Genomic DNA, 24,675 nt, shown 5'->3' on the forward strand with positions numbered 1-24,675 from the left:
AATAAAAATAGTGATTCATCAACAAAACTACTTCAAGTTCAATGGCTTTCTTTATTTGGAAATTTATGTATGTTGTTTGAAATATTAAGAAAAAAAAAATTAAATTCTTCTACTACAAGACTTGAGGATGACATAACAGAATTTGAGACCGTTTTTTGTTACATTATCTGATCCTTTTTTATTTCTAAATCAGTTTTCGCTCCCCACATTGTTTTAACTTTATTATGTAAATTATCATTATTTATTGACCAGCTTTTTAAAAGGATAAAAAATATAAAAGAAATATTGTGTACCTCACACATTTTCAATAATAAATTATGGTTTTGTAATCTGAAAAATCAATGTTCAAAAACTATATTTAGGTAAATTTGTTAAAATATTATAGTTTAAAAATAAAATTTGTAATTGGTATAGGTATATCATTTACATTTTTTTTACATACATTCGTAAAAAAAGATTACTGTAAAAACACACTACTTTCATTAACTGCTGGAATATATTTCCCACAAATAGCAAGGGATTTATTGTACATGAAATATAAAAACAATAAAATAAAAAAACGCACTAACAATTCATCTCATTTTTTACAGTAACCGAATTCAAGATTGGTGATGATAAAGATAATTTTATAATAGGCAATGGGGTAAGTCTGTTATTTTAATTTATTTTTAGTGATTTGAAAAAATTAATTACACCTATCAGTAAGGTTGAAAGAAAAAACTGCACAAAAAATAAATAAAACAATGTACTCCACACTGAACAGCTAAAAATGTTATTTCTATTTAATAAATATCAGACTGTTAAATCACAGTTATTAGAACTTCAAAACATGGCAAATAAAATTGAACTCAAAATATCATATGACAAGACAGAAATTATATCCCAAAAACCAACACAATTACAAGAAGTAAACAAAATCAGTAATAAAATCAAAATGGTGATCCGATTTAAATACCTCAGAAAAATAATAAAAAACAACCTAAATGAAAAAACCTTGATCCAAATAAGAAGAAACAAACTAGCAAAAGCTCAAAAATTAAGCTGGTACACTAACAAAAAAAAGTCTATCAATTAAAGCAAAAATAAGACACTACAACGTAATTATAAAACCGGAAGCCACTAATGCAGCAGAAACATCCTTCAACCTGAACAAACAATCAAAGACAGACTCCAGAAAATTGAAAGAATCTGCATCAATAAAAAGTACCAGAAAGATGGGCAGTGGTGGATTGTGCCCGACAAAGTCTTGCACAAAGAGTCATCACTCATACCTGATACCATGCATAAGAGGACACTAGGATTTTTTGGACATATCATGAGGATGCAAGATTCAAAACTTCTGAAACAGCAAGTACAGTACAATGTCAACTAGAAAACCTTAAGACAGGCTGCAGATTGATCAGAGAAATAAGAGAGGATCTGAAGGAAACTGGCCTTACACCAGAAGGCACTGCAGATAAAATAAAATTAAACAAGGAAAAAACACTTGTCTCACACTCACAAGAAAAAACTCACAACACAAACATTTTCAACACTAGAAATAGCACAATGATTGAAATATAAGAAAACGTACTGGGAGGGCAGCAAGGCCCAAACAGTCCCATCGAAGAGACTTGGATAATGGACTGACTAAATTGATCCTATGTAGTCATAAAAGATAATGATAATAATAAATATCAGACAAGTGATTTACAAGACATGCACTTAAGGAAAAGCTAGCTATGGATTCTTGATCTAAAGAAATTATCAAAATAGCAAATATCAGAAAACTCGTTTAAGAAACGGATTTTATGATCCATTTCAGGATCATGAAATGTATATAGAATTCCTTAATCTATGCAAAAAAAAAAAACACTGACACTGTCAAGATTATCTGAACAATTTTTAACACAAGTGCCCAAAGATGGTTTAAGATGGAAATCCATACCCTTATTACTTATCTACGATTTACAAAACCTTCAGGTTCTACAACAAATTATTTAGATAATACAATACCTAAAAAATATCACCTAGAAAACTAAAATACAAACAGCCAAAAGTACATTTAAAAAAACAGTTGCCATAAATCACTTTAATTTAAAGCAATAAATATAGTTTCAGATGCTTTAACATTTTATTAGTTATTATTTACTAGTCAATATCAACTTATTAAAAAAGGATGATGAAGTTCAAAATTAGAAAAAAAAATAACAAAAAGGAATAATTCCTATTTTATTTGCAATTTGAAAAAAATAATCGTTTTCTGATTAATATGAATATTTGTATTTAAGAAACTAAATTGCATACAATGTAAACAATTGTTTCTTTAACGATTGTGTTATTTATAATGTTGAATATCGCCTGCATTTTAATGATCTGAAATATGTAACCAAATATTTGACTCAAAGAATAATACAACTGAAAACCATTAATTTTTAATTTTCCTTTGTAAGCCTGGCATAGACTGCTTATCATTTTTGAAAATGGCTAAGTCATTTTTAAATTGATAATGATTCATGTCAGTTTACTGACAACTATTACATTTAAGGCACCTAACATTTGTTTTATACATAGTGCGTATGGTTGGTCTAGTGGTAAACTTGCCATTGCAAATCAGCTGATTTTGAAGTCGAGAATTCTAAGGTTCAAATCCAAGTAAAGGCAGTTACTTTTATATGGATTTGAATACTAGATCCAGTGTTCTTTTGTGGTTAGGTTTCAATTAATCACACATCTCAGGAATGGTTGACTTGAGACTGTACAAGACTACACTTCATTTACATTCATCCTCTGAAGTAACACCTCATAGTGGTTCTGGAGGCTAAAACAGAAAAAAGAGAATGCCTATAGAATGAGATGTAAAATAGCAGAAATAGATAAATGCTGTGAACTGTTTTTTTTTTTGCTTTTCAGGAACTGAAACTTAAATTTGATGGAAGAACTGGATTCATTACAACAGTTATTCGTAAAAAAGAAGAATGGCAATTGAAGCAAAATTTTTATCAATATACTACAGGTTATTCAGGAGCATATTTATTTTCACCATTAGGGGAAGCATTACCAGTTGTAAATAAAGTAGACAGTATCACTGCTGTAAATGGTATGTAATACAACTGCAATCATAATAAGTTATAAAATCATTTTTATTTAGGAACTTACCAATGTTTTGTAAACAACTACACCTCTCTCAATAACAATGGTCTACAACACTTTTGTTACAGAGATAATTTTGGCTTATTTTTATATATGTTTTGGAATTGAATTCAAACACGACCTCAAAATTTGTTCTAATGGCTTCATTTTTTTCTATTTATTATTTGTAAAAAATGAAAATTGATAAAACGATTTATTTTTCTATTAAAACTAAACACTTGTAAAGATTCGTTGTGAGTTAATGATTATATTAATAATCAGATATGAATGTCTGAAAATATTTATAAATGAATATTATTTACAAATGGCTCAGAGTGGAATAATTTGGAGGAGTGATTAGTGGGAGTAATATGGTACTACATCATTGAATGACAACATCAATACTAACTGTTCCCTATGTGTCATTCCTTCTAGAAAAAATAAATTTATCACAGTAATATGATTTAATTAATAGTTTTCATTAATGACATAATTTATAGTCATTTCAATCACTGTTTTTACTGTGGATTGACCACAGAATCAATTTAATTCTGCCTTTCATACAAATACCACTGTGAGTTTATTCCTACTTTTTCTGAAATGGTGAAGTATGTTTTTGTGCTTCATACATATTGTTTTTTGTGTATTATTGATGATTTATATAAAAATATCTTGTATTTGTATAAATCACTCTGATAATTTTTGCTATGTGTGGTGAATTAAATTTTAAATCTCAAAGAAGAAAAATGACTCCTTCAGTTAAAAAACCAGTTAGATAATACAATACCTTAAAATACAATACAAATACAATACAATACTAATACAATACCTTAAAACCTTAAAATACCTTAAATGTGTGTAAAATAGGAGTAGATCAGAACAAATCTTGGAGCCCTTATATCTCCTTAATTCTTATATAACTTTACTAAGCAGCTGGCTATGTGAAAAGCCACAACAAAGATCTTTTGCTGTTACTACGGTATGGAAAGAGCCTAAGGACCGCTAGACAGACTTATTATTTTTAAGTTATTTATGTATTACAATCAAAGGTATCTGAAATAAATTCAAGAAATTTGTTGCACATTCTAGTCTTCCTTCTGCCTTAAGTGAAGCCACACACTAAAGTGTTATTCAGATTTCCTCTTCTTCTTCATCATTACCTAATAAGTGAAAAAGATGTCTAGTCAGTATTTAAAATCAATTCAGAGAATGATTACCACACAGAGATTAATGGTGAAAATTTTAAAGCATGTTTTACTGCAATTTTAGAAAAACTACACAATAATAGTGTAATAGGCAATGCTTCACAACATTCCATAAAAGTGGAGGCTTTGCCTATTAATAATTGGACAAAGACTAAAGTTGTTAAATAGTTAACTTATAATGGAATTTCCACTGAAGAGACCATTTTGAAAGTGGAATTGCTGAGGTAGATATCTTTGAACGATTACAACTAAAGCAAATATGTCATCGATGTGATAGCAAAAAAAGTAATTTTTTTATTTTTGAGAATGCCTTCTTGTCTTTGGGAGTAAAACGCGACTAAATTGGTATGGGTGGATGTTAAAGCTTTTATAACACTAAATAATAATAATGCATACATAAACACATTTAGCACTCAAACAAACAAGTTATCATTGAAGACAAAATTATCCATATCACATATACCATAGCATGACACATAACGAGAGCATCCCCCAAAAAACAACTAGTGACTTTTCACTAATGAATCACACTCTCCCATCACATGTTACATTATCAACAGGTTTACTGCCTTAACCAGTATTGTTAATTTACTATAAACCAGTATTGTTTATTTGTCAAATTATATTTATCATTATTTTTTCATTTATCTATTTATACTACTTCAACAGTTTCCACTGATGATGATGACTATTATTGTTAATCAATCAAAGTGGCCATATGATTTTAGATTTTAAGAATATATATTTATTTGAATTGATTTTAAGTGTTTTCTTATTATCCAATTTATTTCAACAATTCTTTAGAATAGCACTTTTTATATAAATAGCAATGTACAGTCATTACACATCTGTTGCTATTGATAGTCATAATGCACAAGAAAGCAAATAGAAACAAAAGGCAATTACAGGAAAAAAGTAACAAAAATTAGATAATATTCCATCTGATGAATAACTTTATACATTTGGTGCAAATTTTTCTGATTTATATAACGTATCATGTAATAATAATAAGTATTAACAGATATCAACTTTTTTGTAATAAATTTTATTTCCTGTTCACTGCTATGATAACTCCCAATTGATAACAACATGCAAAAGCATGCAACTCAGTCACTATCTTTATATCACACCCTTGTATTTTCAGGGTGCCACTCTTGGGCACATTTTCAGAACAATCAGGTATGCATTAAAATCTACTCTCATACTTTCTACTCTAAAATTTTTCATATAAATTAAGATACTTTTCTTTTACAAGCTTAAATATTTTTTTTTACTGATGAATAAATTCACCACAGAAGCTTATAAAGATGCTAGTTTACGGGAATATGAAAATGGAAATTTATAGCATATGAAAAATGCTATGCCTGTCCAGGATTTGAACCTTGGGCCTCTGGATTAAAGGCCAAAATGCTACCACTCCATCATGGAGATCAACTTTCTATATAATAATTAAATAAATTTTAAAATAATAAGTGAGTAATTAGATTTTTTCCTTAATAACAATAACTGAGATATTTATTTAAACGAAAGTTAATAAAATTAGAAAATAAAACTGTTAAAAAAATACTGATGAACAAAATTAGTGGATTCTTATGTTGTGATAAATCAAATAATAAAAAATATTCAAATAATTACTATACAAAAATATGTAACTGCTATATGAGGTGAAAGGTTGTATTGATTTTTTATTATTTATTACACACATAAAATACATTATTCTAGCATGATAAAAGATTATACTTCACTGAACTGGTTTCACATCACTTCTAAAACAAATCTGGAAATTTTCATTTTATGTTAAAAACTGAAACTTAAATAACTACAATTGGAGTTATGATCAGAACTGAAATATGCAAGAAGAAATTTAAAATATAAAAAATTTCTAAAAAACTAATATCATTTACTTACTGTTTAATGCACTATTTTTTCTCTTCTCTCTTTGTTAAGCGCTTTTGTAAAAATATCTGTGAGTTTAAATTTTAAGGAAATCCAACTAAAATCATTGAAATCTGTTAAATGAAAATTCTGTGGATACTTTAGGAGTTAGATGCCTAAAATACCAAACAAATATTCTTACCAACAAAAGTATAATACAGTATAAGTTTAATAATTCATCATAATTTAATTAACTCCAGATTCCATAGAGATTGTATTTATAAACGATTAATTGCATTACTAAAAACAATTAATAAAGATTTCAAAAAACATACTGTACAAAAAAAAATCATTTTTGTATTTATTTTTTTATATTTACAGGTACTGCAGTAATAGAAGTAAGACAAAAATTTACACCATATTTAAGTCAAATTATACGATTATTTAACAATAAAGATCAAATTGAATTTCAGTGGCTGGTTGGACCTCTGCCAAAACCAATGTAAGTTTTCCTTCTTTTTTTTTTAATTTCATTTTACCATAAAATAAATATTAGGATTTCCCAGTAGTATTAATGTAATATTATATTATTTGAAACAAAACTGATTGTAAAAAGAAACTATTCTCAAAAACTATCAATAATCACCAAAAATAAAAAATACCTTTTTTAAATTCAGAGATAAAAATAATACTATTAACAGTAATATTTAAACTTCTAATAATGTGTTTGGATTGAGAAGGGAATGAATCAAGAAAAAATTCTGAATCCAATAATCAGCATGAAAAATGAAATGATTGGGATGCAAAAGGTCCAGTTTTTGTGGATACTCTAAGATCAGCGAACAATAAATAGTGCATACCACTCTAATATGATTATCAGCAAAGTGAAGACAACAGTGTTGAAAAAAAAAAAACGCGTGAAGACATAATTCTGCTTCACAGTAACACAGCTCAGGTAACTCAAGAAACTACTGATAAATTGCATTGCGAAGTACTACCTCGCCCACCCATATAGTCCTGATTTGGCACTGTTGTATTTCCACTTGTTTGGTCAATTTAAGGAGGCGCTTTGTGGTAAGAAATTTAATGGCAATAACAATATCAAAGAAAACATGCCAAATTGGCTCCGACATCAGAACAAAGATTTCTTTGCAGCATGCATAAATAGGCTGATTCAGAGATGACACAAGTGTATTAATGTTGCTGGAGATTATGTTGAAAAATTAAAAAATATTATATGGATTACATATTCTGCTTTAGTTCTAGAACAATTTGCAACTTTAATATTTAAATGACTTTCGTATAAACTGGTATATTAAACTTGTTATATGTAATTTAATCTGGTATTTGGACCTTTATATGTAATTTTTGTTAATTATAAATTACAATACACTAGACAAAGTATTTAATAAAAATTAATATACGAGAGCACACACACACACACACACACACACACACACCTATTGTTTTACATAGAATACTAAAATATTCATTAATTTTTTATTTATAATTTTTTTTCCAGGCAACTGATAACAAGATTTAGTACAGCATTAGTATCGGGAAAATTTTATACAGATAGTAATGGAAGACGATTATTACAAAGAAAAAGACACGATTCAATTGAAAAAAGTTATTATCCAATAACATCTGCAGCAGTTTTACAAGACAATACTCACAGAGTGACTATACTAACAGACAGACCACAAGGTGCAGCTAATATTCGTGATGGAGAAATTGAAATTATGGTTTGTTCTTTCTTTATTATCTTTTTATATATTTTACAAAAATAATAAGGTTATTCTCAATATTCTTTATTTAAAAAGTACCCTTATTTAAAGACAATAAAAAGTAAAAAAAATCACTTTCGGCATGCTGGAAGGCGGAGCACCAATCATGCTGGTGCTAAAGTGGGGAATAAAAATATTTCCCCCTTAAAGTTAAGAAAAACTTCAAATTTACTCAATATGAAAATGGTTGCATGTGAAAAAAAATTTCATATGTTTAGCATATGACAAGCCTCATCTTCTTACAATTCCAGCAACATTTTGGTCATCCTTTGCCATAAGGGTTGGTCATATCAAAAATTGTTTCAGAAAAAATTTTTAATGTTTAGAGGATTAAAGACCACTTTAAACTGATTTGATACTGTGCCTATTAAGGGAGGTATGATTTTTTGTCTTTGAAACTCCATTTTTTCACCCCCTGGGTCAATGATTGTAATATCAAAAACTTTACTGAGATAAGTTTTAGGCTCTTATCCAAAGAATAGTAGGAACTTAAAACAAATTCGATATTTTACTTAATAAGAAAGTTATAGCAATATTTTGTGTTTTCGAAAAAGCCCCCTCATTTCCATCCCCATGGTCAGATTTTTCCCAATCACGAACCTGACTGAGATTTTGGATCATTATATTTTATGTATCAATTTGAAAGTGATTGGCACAAAATTACAGCAGTTATCGTGTTCACAAGAAAGTGAAATATATAAACTTTTGAACTGACGGTGGGTGGTTTTGGGATATGGAAAATGTGAAACGTGAAGATATGTCAAAATTTTCCTAAAGTTGAATCATGGTACCGATAACAATAGGTAGCTTTCTTATGAAATCTACCTAAAAAGGTAAAAAATAAATGTTTACATATCTGTTTTTGATACATTTAACTTTATATTTAATTGTTTGTATGAGCAACTTAAAACGGAACAGAGAGAGTTGTTACAGTGGAATCTTATGTGCATTCTGGATCCTTTCAAGAAAGCATCAAACATTTGTGGAAAAATTTCAAAATGTCACTATCCCAGCAAAGAGTAAGTAACATACACAATTTGGTTGAAAAATGATATAAAATGGAGCAGTTTAACACACAAAATGAAATACGCAACTTTCATTAGGACTACAGTGGTCATAGCCAATATTCAAAGAATAATTTCTACTGGTCAAAAGAATATATATTTAAGTATCACAACAAAGTTATGTAAGTACACACTTGCCATAAGATCCTTCATGATTACAATTACATGACCAAATCATGTAATAACTGTACAACAACTTAAGAGAACAGACAAACCAAAACATCTATCTAATTATTACAACTGGCTTCTCAAAAACACTGTCGATGGAGAGGTTACAGGCTATATTACTGTATATTGCTATATACCCGATGCTATATTTCATGTTAAATGAGTCATGGTTTCATTTATCTGGACATGTACTGCACTACACCAGATATTGAATGACTGACAATCCTCAATGGATGTTTGAGCATCCGCTTCACAATAAAAAAGACGGCATACAGTTCACAGTTTCTGGTAATCATATAATGGGAAATAATATTTTTTGACCAGTATCAATCAATACCACCCCAATGGTATACCATATAATTTTCAAAGAATTCTACACTCAGTTAACAGATAATGAAAAAGAGTACAACTTCTTTCAACAAAAAGGAGCAATGTGTCACACATAAAACAATTGATTAGCATACATTCCTGAACCTTTTGCACAAGAAAGAACTGTTCAGAAGTTGGCAGGGGCCTTCAAATTTCTCAGATTTGTAATTGCGATTTTTTCCTTTACGATTATTTGAAGAATAGAGTTTATGAATTAAATCCCAACATCATTGATGAACTAAAGGCAACTATTCTGCAAGAAATCAACAATGGTACAATGGTATTGACAATGTTCTGCGTCAGGTGACTCTCAATTTGATCAGTTAAGCACAAAATAGATTGCTGTGTAGGGCACACTTAGAATATCTTTTGTAAAAATATGGTAAATATTAAATATTAAATATAATGCAAACTTTTGCTAATGTAAATACAAGATTTAATTTAATTTCATTCATAAAACATTACACGTCGCTGCAGTGCTAGTCTGTAGTAATTCTATTTTAAGTTGCTCACTCTGTGTAACAGTTTTGTCAGTTTTATATTTTAATATGTAAAAATGATTTTATATCAAAAATGGTTGCTAGAAAGTAAATGTAATAAAATATATGAATGATATAATTATAAAATATAAAATATTTTTTGGCTGTTTTTCGTCTGTGTGAATTTTTAACTATTATAATGTAAAAAAATATAAAGAAAATCTTTTGATATACAACTAACTAGTTTTGTTTTTTTATGGTATTCTTATTACCTTTTGTATGAATAAACTGCTGATATATTGTTAATGTTATTATTAATAAAAAAAAAAAACATATTAGAAAAACAATTATTGATTAACTTTCTTTTTTTATCATTTTAGTTACATCGTCAACTTGATAGAGATGATGACAAAGGAGTTGAAGAAATTTTAAATGAAACTGAATTTAGAGAACCTCTGGTGGTGAGAGGAAATCTAATTGTACAACTAAGCACAAGTGAATTAGCTACTAAAAATCCAGTATTTGCAGATGGTGCCAAACGACATAGGATTCTAGCACAAGATATAGCTATGTCACCAATAGTTACATTTTCTCCAGCATTAAATATAACATCAGTAAATTTTAAAGATCGTGTACGTTATTCAAAGGTAAGTGAAGAAAAGAGTTAAAGAGTTAATGGTAACAATAATACAAACATGCAAAATATATTTATTGTAAAACAACGACAGTAATGTTATGTAATTTTATGTGCTGATTTTAAATACGAACATTGTTTTTCTATATCAGGAAAATAGTAAATAAGATGTATTTGAGTTAAAAATACATACAAGGTTAAGAATATTTTATTTACAAGTCACTGTTAAAAAATAATTAACAATTTTTAACATTTAACAGTTCTTATACTTCTTTTCTTTTTCTTCTCAAAGCTTCTTTGAAGCTTTTTCTCAAGTGAAGACAATCTGAACTTTCTCTGTGTGAATAGTATCAACAATAGTCTTCAATCAAACTGACATCACATCTTACCAGGATTCTACATTCCATTTTCTTAAAATCTTTATAAAATCATAACCTTCTGCTCTTCACTTACATCACCAATATTTTTACAGCCTAAATGAGAATTTAGGAAATGCACCTTTAAGCTTATTAATCACCACAAGTTTTTGAATTTTGTTCCCTTAAGGGAATTTTGTTTCCTTAAAATCCAGGGTCCTTATAGTTACTAAGAGATTACAATACATTCTTTGAAAACCTTGTACACATTTTTTCCACTTCTATTTTTTCAAAAGTTTGACCTTTTGGATTGATAAAGATATCTTCTTTTAATCTACCTTGTGGCAGTTGAGGAAAGTTGTTCCACAGATTTTTTAAATATTCTCCTTCTTTTGATAAATCTTTAGAATTTTCTTTCACCAACCCAAGCTTAATATAAAGCAGAGGTAAGGAAATCTTTTGATCTAATGAATATTACATTTTACTTTTTTACTTCCAGGTTCTTATTTTACTCTATATGACCAGTTCTCTTTGATGTAGTGTTGGTTCTTACCCCAACCAGTTTATTCACACAAAAAGTAGTAAAGATATACTTAGTGAATCCTTCTTGATGCCCAAGTAGCCAAAAGTACTTTTAACTAATTGTATCACCTAAACATAATCTTTGTCATTCATTTTAGCAAGTTTTCAGTAGCACTTATTCTTCCCTAGATTTCTCTTCAGTGAACCAGGTGTTTTTTTGTCTCTCCTTGTTTATTTTTTATGCCATACTGAGTAATCCTAAAGATTAGATTCTAATATTGAAGAACTACATTCTTTCTGGACTTGGGTAACTAGTACCTTATCATTTGAATATAAAACTCACAAACAGTTCTATTAATGACTTGACAGATTAATGATAGAAGCAAAAGCTTACAAAATAAGGGTATTCTATAATCTATCAGTGGAAATGTGAATACTGGATAATGGGGACTTGTGTAACTCATGAAAATTACATGCATTAGAAAAAATATTACAGTTAACATGTTAATCAAAATTAAAACTGTATTCTTATAGCATTCTTTGCTATGCACAAAATACCCCAATGGTATTACAGTACATTTATTAAAACAGTGAGCAGCGTTGTTTTAAGACTATTTTAATGAGCCAATGAAAAGGTTCCCATGACTCAGATGCTGACAAATATTTTAATTAGTCTATAGATATTTCTACAATAAGTTGCATCAATATAGAATGCGAGATAAAATCTTTTCTTTTTATTAAACCATGAGAAAGAGATACCAAGCCATCTGTTGATAGATAGCAACTAAAACTGAATAATATTTAGAACTACTTATTAACCACTCTGCTTATTACTATAATTCTAACTACCAAGATAAAAAAAAAGTATTTATGAGAAAATTATATGTGATGGAATCTTAACATTTTTAGCACTTCAATATCTAGATATAAACTTAATCTCAAATAATGAGTCCATTGCAGGAGGCAATGAAATGGGTAGAATGCAAAGAAACAATTGAATTGGCACCACACCACTCATGAAAATTACAACCTTGCAATTTTACTGAAAATTGAAAACTCAATTGAAAACTTAATTGATTTTGCAAATCAAGACAAAAATTTATTAGAAGAAACAACATCAAAAATGCATAAACGCAGAACAATAATTTGAACATTTTCTCCAATGTAGATTAAAAATGTAATAATAAAACCCATTTTCTTTTTAAATTCTTCTACAATATTTTCTTATTAATAATTGAAGAAACTGACTTTCAGTCTATTTTTTGTCAAAATGACTTATATATATCAAGATGACAAAGGAGTTGTTCAGAAAGTTCTCAGCCTGACAAGGAAAACAAGATTTTCCAGAAATTATTCTGATTATTTTTATTAAAAAAATATATTTTATTAAATAGATTTTTAATAAGTAATTTTATTTTATAATTTTTTGTCTATGAGCACTGTTTTTACTTTTTTGTAATGCTTGTAAGTAATGTGATATTTAAACATTATATGTTAAAGTTTATTGGTATTTAAACATTGTGTTGAAATTTATCATTTTCTTAATAAATATTTTGAATATTGTTAAAAAAAAAAAGGACAAAAAAATGAAAAATTATGTCGGTCAAGTGACCCCCCCCCTCCCGCTACTGGCTCGGCAGGCTCGCAATCTTTTACCAAAATTATCAATCACGTTTTTCAATAAACTGTTGTCAATGGTTGATATCTGCTCGATATTAAGAGAATTCCAAAAAAATCATAGCCATGACTTTTGTTGCAGATGAACCTTTTTCACTATCTTTGGTGCACTTTCGACTCTCACATGCACTCTTTCATCTGTGGCATGTAATAGTGAATCCATGTTGCATCTACTGCTATAAAATGATGAAAAACTCAGTGGAACTGTGTTTAAATAAATCTAAACTTTCTTGAAAAGTGTTCAGTCTAATCGTTGTCAGGCCGAGAACTTTCTGTACAACCCTGTTAACTTGCAACTTTTTCAACATATAGATTATGTAGTGTGGATAAAATATAGGAAAAGTTATGTTTTTTTTTAAAGAGTAACATTACAAAATTCCAGTTAGATTTAAAATCAGTAATCTTTTTATATACTTAATTATATTCATAATAACATATTTAAATTCTATTAAAAAAAACATGTTAAATTTAAATATATTAAATGAATCTTAAAAATATTAATTTCAATAAAATAATACATATATAAATACTCTCAAAACTAATTTACCTCACTTTACAGAATGCTGGATTGATACAAAAACCGCTACCACAGAATATTCATTTATTAACATTTGAACAATGGAGTAATAGTACAGCTTTAGTACGTTTGGAACACATTTTTGAAACTGGTGAGGAACCAGTATTATCACAACCTGTAACAATAAATTTAAAGGTAATTATTAATAAATAATTTCATTTTTACGTAATTTAAATTTAATTCCTTAAGCAGTTACTAAATCAATTAATTTTATTATAAATAGTTTTCAACAAAAAAAATTGATAACAAAATTTGTTTTTTTTCTTTTTTGACAATTAAAAGATAAAAAATAATACTCAAATATTTTTTAAATAACAAGCTAAATAAATTTTTATTGCACAAAGTTCTTAAAACTTAATGTGTTTTTTATCTGTTTCTACTAATTAATTTTGCAAAAATATCAGCTCCTTCAGAACAAAAATTTTTTTTATTATATTAAATTAATTAAAAACATAATAAGATATGTAAATTGTTTACTACTACCTTGGTCACTTGGGTGTAATCAATGTCAACCAATTTTATCTCAATGAATGAGAATCTTTTTAATTCATTTATTATAATTAAGAAAAAGTTCATTCTGAAAAAATAGATCTCTGGCAAAAAGTACTCAACAGAAGAAAGAATTCCTTTTCCTTCAGAACAGCTCTGCTGTTTTTCTTCTGCTTCATAATAATTCAACCGGGTTTCATCTCTTGCCACAATATAAAAAAAGGAAGTAATTTTCCTCATCATGATAATATTTCACAAGTTGTTCACAACATTTCTTTCAATGTTTTTTGTTCTTTTCTATGAGTTTGCAAAGCAGCCATCACAAACAGATTTTACTACAGCTCAGTTGTGTAATAATACGTTCCACTTGTTCTTTTAATATGCCTATCTGGGTGCCAATGCACTGTTGTGTGATGTTAGTCATTTTGATTACTAACCACAAGTGTGTATATCTTCCGACAAGATACAGTAATAACATCTAAGAACATGGTAGTAATAAATGAATTGAAAATTTTTATGAAGGCAATTACCATATAAGAAAAAGAGAATTTTCTATAGTATCTCTCATTCTACATCTTAGTGTGAGGACTTTAACTGAATATTCTTAATTAAAAATGAAATTTGAAGTATGCTTACAAACAATAAGGTAAAGCTTAAACAAAAATAAGCAATTCCTCTTAAAATGTAATAACAAACTTTTTTCATTAAGAAAAAGTGAAGAGAACTACACAGAATACTTGATTAAGAACAAAAACAATTTGATTTTTTGTTATCTGTGCAATTATGAAAGAATTATTTTCTAAAAACAAAAAACTTGGAAATAGCTGCATTACTAGAAAAAACTTTCCTAAAATTGTGTTGAATGTTTGCCAATAAGTTGTTTCAAGAATTTTAAAATAAAGGCTTTCTTACGACAGATATAATAACCTACATAATAATCTTGTAGATTTTTGTTTTGTATTATTTTTTCAGCAAGACCTGAAGAATATACTAATATTTTATATGATTTAGTTATAAATCATATAAAATTCATTTTTTTAAATATTTATTATCAGAAATAAAAAAATTATTTCTAATAAAATTTATTATTAAATATAATATTTAAGATTAAAATTAAATGATAATACATTAATAGATTATGGCAATTGTTTATCACATTTTGAAATTTAAATAAACAAGGTTCTAAAATACGTAATAACTGAACTTGCAAGGTAAACTGTTTTTGCTTTATTGCACATCTCAATAGAATTTTTTAATAATAGTATTACTACCAAAGAAAAAAAATTACTTTTATATAATTATTTACAGGAACTTTTCTCAAATTATGAAGTAACTAGTGCTGTAGAACTTTCATTATCAGCAACAATAGAAAAAACAAAAATTAAACGTTTAAGATGGAAACGAGAAGACCAATTACAAGATGAAGTAAAGGTAGAACCATTACCGGCTTCGCTAGAGGTTACTCTACAACCGATGCAAATAAGAACGTTTGAAATGTAAGTATACATTTCAAACTAAGCATCTACTAAAAAGCATTTTTTTGCATCTACTTAAAATTAAGTAGATGCAAAAAAAGTGGTTAAAAAAATAAGTTAAATGGACATGATAAAAACTAATAAGAATTGCTCACATATAAATGGATATATATGTTAACAAACAAAGCACCCTGATAACAAAATTAATGGCTCCATAGACAGGCTCATATAATGTTAAACAGATATGTAACTTATACCTTATTCTACTTATTTACATAATCATTGTAACTGAACTTATGAAATGTAATTTAAATGTAATCCATAACATTTTCCTGTTAAATTTAATGTATGTATATATGAAACTATGTGTACTTATGTTGCATAACGTATGGATACTGGTTAAGCATACAACAAAGAACAGCAGTGGTGCTACTAACGTACACTTGTGAAAACGTAAGTAAAAATGGAAAGAATGGTTACAAAATGTTGGACAGAGACAGTGTGTAAGTGTGATAGAATCGTGGTGACGATTAGGGCAAGGGAGATAGCCTCCATGCCTAGGATGTACTGGTCTACATACACACAAGAGTGTGTGGGTCGGAACTCCCTGATGGTATGGTGGACCCTCAAGGTATGAGAGGGTCGTGTGGGAGCTCCTGGTATGTGAAATATGGACTAAGAGCTAGTAGGATAGGGAAGGGAAGGGCAGCTCCACAGCAGAGAGGGATTTCAGCTGTCCAGAAGGGAGGTTGGCATGTCTCAATGAAACTGGGGAGAGCCCGATGGGTAAGTTCCTTTAAAGGGCCAGACAGGGAGGGCAGAGATTGCTACCATGACACTCCAAAGTGACTGAGTTTTGCGTAACTGTGAGAACCAGTTGCCTTGGGGGTGTTTAAGAATGATTATGAAAAAAAAATAAGGTTTATTAGTGTAGAGTTTGTTATATCAAAGAATACAGATTATTTATTTGAACTATTAGTTCAGATACTGTACTTCACTACTATATAATATTATTACACTATTATAGTTCAAATAATAATTATTTGAAACTTTTACATTCTTAACGTTAATAATTATGTTGTATAAATTAAGTTTAGGTATATTAGTGTAGAGTTTGTTAGAGTTATATCAAAGATACAAATTATTTATTTGAACTATAAGTCCAAATATTGTACTTCACTACTGTAATAATTATTTGAAATTTGTACATTCTTAATGTTAATAGTTATGTTGTATAAATTAAGTTTCCACCAACAATTTAAAAAGTGTAAATCCTAGTATTTTCAAAGCTGTTATGCCATCTTCAGGGATTTTCTAAAGAAAGTTAATTTAAATCAATAATCATTTTTAAATTAAACTGTTATGTGCATAATAGTCAGTCGTCAAGAATAAAATTTATTTTGTATGGCAATAAGACAGTAATGTCATGTCTATCAGATGTTTGCGACTATTATCTGTTATATGTCTCTATTATCTATTATACGAACATAAAAGTTTAAATTAAAAACGATTATTGATTTGAATTTAAATTAACATCTTTTAGAAAATCCCTGAAGATGGAGTAACAGCTCCGAAAGTACTACGATTTACACTTTTTAAATTGTTGGTGAGTGGTAACTTAATTCCAACGGTGCCAAATGATTAGTAAATTAAATCTAATAGTTATGTGTTCTACAAAATTGCCAAGTATTATTTTAATTTTGACACAACTCTACGCTCAAGGAATACGAATAGTTCATAAAATGTTGACTAGATTTTATTTACATTAATTTTCATTACCAAATAATGACTAATTTTTTTTTGTTTTTACAGAAAATTATTCAAATCTTCACAATCAAGAAGTGGCAGTCATAGATTATCCTTCAGTACATTAATTTTATACTTATTAGTTGTAATTAACGTCCTTATTTTAATGTTTGGGTGGTGATCATAAATTAACTTTAAAAAATAATTTAAAAAAATAATAATTTACTTAATTTATGAAGTATTACTTATTTAAGTTATTGTTTCTGTTACAACTTAATGCACTTTCCGTAGAACTTAGATTATCTGATTTAATAACAATGAATTTTTTTGAATTGGATTAATCAGAAAAACTATGAATTTTAAGCATTTATTATACAATATCTTATAGAGGAGATGACAAAAAACCACTTACAAAATATGTAATAAATATCAAACAAGAACTAGTTTTAGTAAATAAATTCTCTTTTTAAATACTATTCCAATAACAGTTTAGTGTAAATTAATTCTTTAGGTATATTATGTGATGTTTATACAATCAATTTTATTATATTTTCTTTCTCAATAAAAATTAAAACTTTAATTTAAAAAAAATATACTATGCATTAAACTGAAATTATCTGCAGTCCGTAGAAATGTACCCATAAAGAAAGTTCCAACAAATATCTTTTTCCAAGAACTCTGGAGAATTAACTCTTCAAATAGACCTTAATAAACAAAGATGGAGCTTCATGATAAAAGCTAATATATCCTAATACTGACAAGAAATGGTGCTATAGAAACATTAAGTTACTTCATTCTATTATCAGTAACAATATGAGCGAATTGGAATATAAAATTCAAATAATCAATTGAATTGATGTGAAAACTGCTTAAATAATTTTGAATTTTATATTAATTTGTGAAAATAAAACAATGAAGCTATAAGAATTTACTAAGAGCAAAGAGCTGAAAAAAAATGTTTCAACTGAAAATATCGCAGATCTCAAAGATCTGTAAAAACTATAAAAAAAATTTTTTTAAATGAATAAAGACTTTTATTTTACTTAATCCAGAATCCATTATCCTAAACTCAAATGACAAAACGACTCAAGATAACCTTTCATAAGAGAATGGATTATAAATGAGATCTTTAAGGTTGAAAATATTTTACTACAGAAAAACATAATTGGAAATGTATGTACACCTGTTAGATAAAAAATAGTTCTTAAAAAAAAATTAAAACATTGTCTTTAAAAAATGAATTGTTAAAGGCAATTTGTATGATCTAGCCTTCAGAAAATCAAGTTCTACGGTAATAATTTATTATAACATATTTATGTGTGTGTGTGTGTGTGATTGTATATATATGTATAATATAGTAAGTTAAAAAGGAAGATCACAAAGATGAAGGTTAAAAGAGTCCCCATTATTTTATAACAGCTGAAAAAAAAACACAAGTTAAAATTGCAATATGTACAAATTTTCCTTTTTTTCTCCTAACAAAAAACATTTTTTCCTATGTAGAAGTTCTTTACTTCATGACACAATTGATGCAAAAGATAATTTCTTGCTTAACCAGCTGTTTACAGCTGACTTTCGAAGTTGAAGGTTCTGAGATTAAAATTTTAGTAAAGGTAAGTTACTTTTATATGGATTTGAATACTAGATGATACTAGTGTAATTTGGTGGTTAGGGCTCAATTAATCACATATCTCAGAAATTGTCGGCCTGATTCTGTACAAGCTACATCTCATCTTCATTTCATTGAACCATGGTGTTGCTTATTGTTCACAACAGATTGCAACGTACACATTAAGAATAGAAAATAAAAATTTCTTGCTTTTCATTATAATTCTTAATTTTTCTGATAGCTGTGATGTATTTAAAGTATCTGAGATGGTAAATCAGAATTGCTCTTTTTGAAAGTAATGCTTTTTATCAGTCAGTTTTGGTGAATGAATGGTTGAAATTGTTTCCTAAATAACAGTGCATTTTAGTGGGCTAGTAATACTTAAAAACACCGGTATATTTGACTCAATAAAGTAAGGAACTCGCTTAAATTTTTACTTTCCTGATAAATGATACTTGATTCTTGACATAACAAGCATATAACATTTTACACTTTCAACTACATTCTTATTTTTTCTTTTGCTTCTAATAATCATAAATAGGAATCAGATCTGTACCAATCTCACAACAGTTTTATACACCTTCAAATATTTTCCAGTATTATTAATATTGAAAGAAGTTTTCAATAATTTTGAAAACTAAGAAATTTTATGTTTTCTTCAAGCATATAGTTAATTAGTTTTCTTATTAATCTTATTTTGTCACTTGAGGAAAATTTTCATTTCTCTTTTAACAGTATTTGTCAAATTATTCCACGACTGATACAGCCACTAACAGTTCTAAAGAATCGTCTCAATGGTGTTTATGTTTTCAATCTTATTTTTACTCTATAGACCGATAACTCTGCTCATTTGTTCACTCTAATAACTACAAAGTGATATCCAATTATGGGTTTACCTTCCCATTATCTATTTTTAGAAATTTATTTTGTAGCGTGTGAAAAAGTCAGGCCTTACTTTTTCAACGATCTTCCAGATAAAATTTAGAAAAGAAACTACCTTTCCAAGGTGATCAGCAACTCTCTGAACAACATTAATTAAACATTTACTATTATAATTAGCTCCAATATTATAAATTGGTACTGTTCAAAATTGTTTCTCTATTGTTCTCATTTAATTTTAGAACAACTTCTGATTATTCAGTAAAATCTCTCTTAAAAACCTTTAATATTATTTTCTGCATCAGTACCTAACTCAAAGAAAGTATTACATTACAAGTATTTATTTAAAAATGCAGTACCTGTTTGACTAACTTATTTGTTAAATTATTTTTTATCAGATTTTGACCCCAAAACGTTAATTTTATAAATTTTTATTTTAAATTACATTCTTTGGACAAGTTATCAAATTCATTAAGTGACATTTAAATTACAATTTCTGAGATCTGTTTGATAATTTGATCACCTTTGAAAAATTATCTTTTCAAAACAGAACTGATATTATTTCTTGTTTGTACTATAAACTAGTTTAATCTGTGCTAATAATTTTTCTCCATTGCCAAATACCTCTTTTCCACTGTGATTAATCTAAATATTAATAAAAATGGAATAGAGTTCATCATCTATATTCATTACCATATTTCTGTTAACACCTTTATTAATTTTTGTTTTATGATATATACTTTTTAACATTTTTAATTAGGAAGTTTAACTCCTATTCCCTCATTACTTCCCATAATTCCTTATGGTAATAATAAATATTATTTTTCATTATTAACGAATGCATGAACTTTGTTATACACAATTTTCTAGCATTGTTAAGATCCCAACCTATGAATTTTATTACCTATTGTTTTTAATTTCTTGGAAATTACTTTGCTCTCATAAAAATTCAGGTAATTGGAAAGAGCAGACATATTTCTGTTCCAGTAGTTAAGACACAATACTCTCCGAATAATAAAACATCAAATACAATTAATATTTATTTTTTCTTACCAAGGCATATTTTACTAAGATATATGTGCTATTTAATAAGAAGATGAATTTATAATTTAATTTTTAATATAATTTGCTAAATTTATCTTCTGTATTCAATTTAATAATAACCTTTTGTTTTATCAGAAAAAAATATTAAAATTACAATCATTGGTATGATCCCTTTAATTATAAATACTTCAGATACTGTTATCTTCCTTTTTGTTGCAAACTACTACTTTTATTTTAGAGTTCTAGTTTTTTCAAATATAAATTAGATTTTAGTCAATTCTTAATTAATTTGGATTATTCAAAATAACATTTGTATATGTATATTAACTTAGCAAAATCAATTCTTTTGTTATTGTATTTGTCCATACTCCCCTATGTACTAATTATGTCAAAGACAAAAGTACAAAAATAGTTTACCGCCAAGAGTACAGAATTCAATAATGCTTCTTACTTTATGCTTATTGTTCTTTTATAATAGATCTTTAGAGGATAAAAGTTTAATTTTTATGATTACATATTTTTATATGTTTACAATTTTAATGTTTTAGGTTAAATGTGTGATTTTTAAAAACAAAAAGTTTTATTAATTGATGATGAGGGAAACCTTTGAAAACGCTAAGAAACATTATTAAATTCTGTAATCTTGGTGGTAAATTGTTTTTATCTTTTGTCTTTGATATACATATATATATAACAATCAGAAGTAAATCTTTTTTGTTAACAAGTATGCTTTTATTAATTGAAACATCAACAGATTATTTATAAGTACATTTCAAAAATTATATTTGTAAATATAATTGCAAGAATCCTAGTCAAATTTAATCCAAATAGTTGTTAAGAAGAAGTTTTAAAGTTAATTCTGTAACACAATAAATCTTTATAATTTTGTGAACGATAACTTTTAGTTCCCTTTCAAAAAGGTACCATCACTTTTTCCTTTTTTGCCAGACATAATGTGAAAAATTCTAGATTTATTAAGATAAAATATTTTGGGTATTTAATGATTTTTGAACGACTGTAACTATAAACTTAAAAATAAAGTGAAATCTAGATATTAAAAAGGCAACAAGATTTTATAAGAGTGATACAAATACATAAAAAATTTATTTGTGAGGAAACATGAGGAATTTAAACCTGAAAAAATTAATACAAGTAACTATGAAATAAATATGAAAAAGAACTAATGAAATTTGATTTTTATTACATACAAAAAAGATCGAAACATGGCAGAAAAGTACTGTATTACAATTTTATACTGAACCAAGAATCATTTCAGTAATGGAAAATATGTATAACCAAAATCAATTATTAAAAAAATAAACAGGACAATATTTTAATAGCATTATTTAAACTCCACTCTGTTAGAAAAAAATAATTAAGATGATTTTCATTTTAGTTTAAAATTATAACAGTATTTTTCTGCCACATGTTGTTATGCTTCATTTTAATAAACAAATCAAACTTCCTAAACTATTATTCTTGTATAACTGATGTTAATGTAAAATTTTCTCAGAATTTGATTCTTTAAAAATTGTATTTATTTACTGGCAATTTAACTTAGTTGTACAACTAAAAATAAAGAAAAAAAAGAGGTGTTTTGCAACACCAATGAGGGTACAACCATAGTGTACTCAAAAATAAAACGTTACTGAACCCATATAAACACAAATTTTTGTCTTTATTTTCAGTTGCAGAACATTTACAAAAATTCTTTCCGTTTCTTCAAACATTATCAATACTTTAATATAACTATTTAAATTTAATGTGTTATATTAAAAATATTAAGAGATGAAAATTCTGTATTTAGAATTAATATTGAAAAGATTAATTGAAAAACTTATTCTGTAATTTAGAAATTATTTTTAGAAATTGTTTATATTATTAAAATATTGTTTACAGAAGTTTTTTTTGCAACCTATCATTTGAAAATGAAACATTTCCGCACTCATGTTCATATGATCTTTAGTCCTTTATTTTCACTTACAAACCATATTTTGATATTCTTTTCACTTCTTTGCGATATATAAATATATATATATATATATATATATATATATACACATACATGAGGTCTGTAAATGACACTGGTTCAGAAGAACCTTTTATTTACAATCCAATTGTATACGGACTCTATCACCTTCGAAATAGTTCTCTTGGGAAGCCATGCAATGCTTCAAACAATTTTCCTACTCTTCATAGCAGTATTGGAACTCAGAAATCGGAATATCTTTCAGATGGTTGGTTACATTTTTTAAAATGTTTTTTAATGTTCCAAAACGGTGTCCTTTAAGGTGTATTTTTAAAGTCGGGAACAGGAAAAAGCCAAAGGGACTATGTCAGGTGAATAAGATGGTTGAGGAATTACAGGAATGTTTTTCTTTGCCAAAAACTCATTAATTGAAAGTGCAGTGTGACAAGGTGCATTGTCATGATGCAGCATCCAGTTGTCTTTGATGGCTGATCTCATGTGGGTAATTCTTTTCCACAGTCTTTTAAGAATTTCTTGGTAAACATATTGATTTACAGTCTGTTCTGAAGGCAAAAACTCCTTTTGGACAATGCTATTACTACTGAAGAAACAAATTGCATGGTTTTGATTTGCTCATTTTTGCTTTTTTGGAAAGTGGTGAGTTTGAAATGTGCCACTGCTTGCTCTGGTGTTTTGTTTCTGGGTCAAACTAAAATATCCAAGATTCTCACCAGTAATAACATTTTTAAGTAAATCAGTATCAGTTTCAATTCACCCTAGAAGATCGTGCTTCCAGCTTGTTGTTTTTCTGTTCAACAGTGAGGTTTTTTAGGACAAATTTTGCAAAAGCTTTTTTCATGTCCAATTCGTTTGTCAAAATTTGATGGACTGTGGTATGGTTCAAATTCAATTGTTCTGCAATCATTCTGACAGCCATATCGTATCAAGATGCTGATTCGCTCAACACTATCGTCACTTTTTGACGTTAACAGTCTTCCAGAGTGTGGATTGTCCGCAACTGATTTCCGGCCATCTGAAAATGCATTAAACCACCTAAAATCTTGGGGTTGTGAGAGAGCGCCACCATCTCCATATGGCCTTTTCAATTTTGAAAAAGTTTCAGAAGCATTCTCACAGAGTTTAACACAAAACTTTATTGCACAACGTTGCTCATAATTAGTACCACTCATTCTTGTAACACACAACAAAAACTCGTTTCACGAAAAGTTTGTTCATGTCTCACATGGCAACAAGAGACTAAAAATATTAATACTAAATATAAATCAGCTGTTCATATAACCATATATTTACTAGTAACTTTACAGTGTTGCCACTTTGGCTGCAAAAAAAACTCGTCTCATTACTTTATTTACAGACATTTTATATATATATATATATATATATATATATATATATATATACACATACATACATACAGGAATCCCAAAAGTAAACCGGCATACTTCACAGGTACATTCCTCTCATGAAAATAATGAAAAAGGTTCACATTAACATACATAGGTCTGTAAACCTTCGTTAGCGAATTACTTCTAGCGAAAGATTTCACCCAGAATTCAGTTCCCCTGGTGAAATGAGGTCATACTGAGAGTTTTGGGACGTTAATTAAGGAGCAGAGTTTG

General features: G+C 27.7%; 1 protein-coding gene across 1 annotated transcript in view; it reads left to right on the plus strand.

The window, feature by feature from the left end:
• LOC142332323 (lysosomal alpha-mannosidase-like) overlaps positions 1–22,967 on the plus strand; it is an 89,575-nt gene extending 66,608 nt beyond the window's left edge. Inside the window, exons 12-19 of the mRNA XM_075378696.1 lie at positions 591–643; positions 2,893–3,079; positions 6,573–6,693; positions 7,714–7,936; positions 10,439–10,705; positions 13,807–13,959; positions 15,622–15,809; positions 17,601–22,967. Of these exons, the coding sequence (XP_075234811.1) occupies positions 591–643; positions 2,893–3,079; positions 6,573–6,693; positions 7,714–7,936; positions 10,439–10,705; positions 13,807–13,959; positions 15,622–15,809; positions 17,601–17,715 (1,307 nt within the window). The 3' untranslated portion in view covers positions 17,716–22,967. The remainder of the gene's footprint in view (positions 1–590; positions 644–2,892; positions 3,080–6,572; positions 6,694–7,713; positions 7,937–10,438; positions 10,706–13,806; positions 13,960–15,621; positions 15,810–17,600) is intronic.
• The last annotated feature ends 1,708 nt before the right edge of the window (positions 22,968–24,675 follow it).

The sequence above is a fragment of the Lycorma delicatula genome, chromosome 11 (genome assembly GCF_047948215.1).
Source record: "Lycorma delicatula isolate Av1 chromosome 11, ASM4794821v1, whole genome shotgun sequence".
Lineage (NCBI taxonomy): Eukaryota > Metazoa > Arthropoda > Insecta > Hemiptera > Fulgoridae > Lycorma > Lycorma delicatula.